The sequence below is a fragment of the Perkinsus marinus genome (assembly GCF_000006405.1).
Source record: "Perkinsus marinus ATCC 50983 genomic scaffold scf_1104296929448, whole genome shotgun sequence".
NCBI classification, from domain to species: domain Eukaryota; phylum Perkinsozoa; order Perkinsida; family Perkinsidae; genus Perkinsus; species Perkinsus marinus.
Genome location: NW_003216433.1, coordinates 51,127 through 52,485, shown reverse-complemented (window position 1 = coordinate 52,485; position 1,359 = coordinate 51,127). Strand labels below are relative to the sequence as shown.

Sequence of the window (1,359 nt, the reverse complement as noted above, 5' to 3'; positions counted from 1 at the left end):
ATTATCCCGCAAAATTGTAAGCATCTACAACGGGAAAAATTCCCTTGGAAATTTTCGAGAAAAATTCCAAAACACAACTGACCTTGCTAATCTCCGCTTCTCCTCGATTTCTTTTCCTCAACGCTTCTCTCGCGTGAAAAATAACATTGAAATCCCCATTGCCTTCAGCAGGCATCAACAGAGTTGAATGAAAATCCCTAACAACCACTCCGCTCAATTTATCGATCAACCACCCACAACGCATTCGACGAGCCAGGAGCTCAAAGGTCCCGACCAGACGTTCGGATAAAGTGAATCTCTCCCGAGGAAATCCTCAGCATCATCATCACGATCTCCTCATGCCTACAGTTTTACTGTCGCTGACTATTCTACCAGTAGTCGTAGAGGACTACTCCTAGCACACACATATCCACTACTCATGCCGCAATAGCGCCTTTTCCGAATGTCACGTGGATAAGGTAAAACAATATCACGAAAAAAAATGAAAGCGAAACGAGCCCTCAGGCAGTATGGCAAAATATGGCACATGGTCAACCACATATGTTGGTGATGACAATATGAAAATTCTGGGAGGAAACTCTGAGACGTTCTCATTGGTTTCTGTACACTTCTACCCGAATTCATTTCTAAACTCAGCTGAGGAGACAAACATATATTTCAACACTGCAGCACCGTTATTCCAGCGAACTCTCTCTGAGCTACTCCCATAAAAGACGACCTCGCAACCCGCATCCAAAAAAAGTCACGCGCCACGAAATTATTACCCAACACCACTCAACCGAATAGTAGCGAAATCCCATCAGAACCACCACATACATGAATGAGGAAAAGAGGCCGATCATTTTGATACAAATACTATTTTTTCTTCAACTCCTCCCGTACCTCCATCAGAATCTTCCCGAGCTGATTCTGCCCTTTCCCCGTCCTCAGGGACACCCCCCAAAAAGTATCATTCCAAACATTGCCCTCAACCAGCTCTCTCTCGCCCGTCGCGATCAGCATCTCCCTCAGCTCCTCCGATCCACCCTTAAACTTAGCCCCGATCACTTCCCGCATAACGTCGAGACGAATATCATTCCAATCAGGTCGTAACGGTTTCGCTCGCCTTCCCCACGCCTTCGCCTACGGAAAGAAAATTTTCAGAAAAAAATTTCCACTTTCTCCAACTACTACAAATTTTTTCGTTTTTATTTTCCCACAAAAAACTTGTAAATTTCACACCACTTTTGACAATTCATAAAATATCCCCTCCCCCCCAAACTACCGATTTTGCCGTTCCGCATTTTTCCACCATGCATCGGCGCTTATCACCATCAACAACCTTTTGCGCTTGAAATGCGTGTTCGGCCGTCGGGTAGA

At 45.0% G+C, this 1,359-nt stretch overlaps 1 protein-coding gene across 1 annotated transcript in view; it reads right to left on the bottom strand.

Annotated features, from left to right (window-relative positions):
* Pmar_PMAR000200 (conserved hypothetical protein) overlaps positions 1-1,359 on the bottom strand; it is a gene marked incomplete at its 5' end in the record, with an annotated part of 6,433 nt that overhangs the window by 3,171 nt on the left and 1,903 nt on the right. The window contains one exon of the mRNA XM_002787295.1: positions 883-1,122. Within this exon, the coding sequence (XP_002787341.1) occupies positions 883-1,122 (240 nt within the window). The remainder of the gene's footprint in view (positions 1-882; positions 1,123-1,359) is intronic.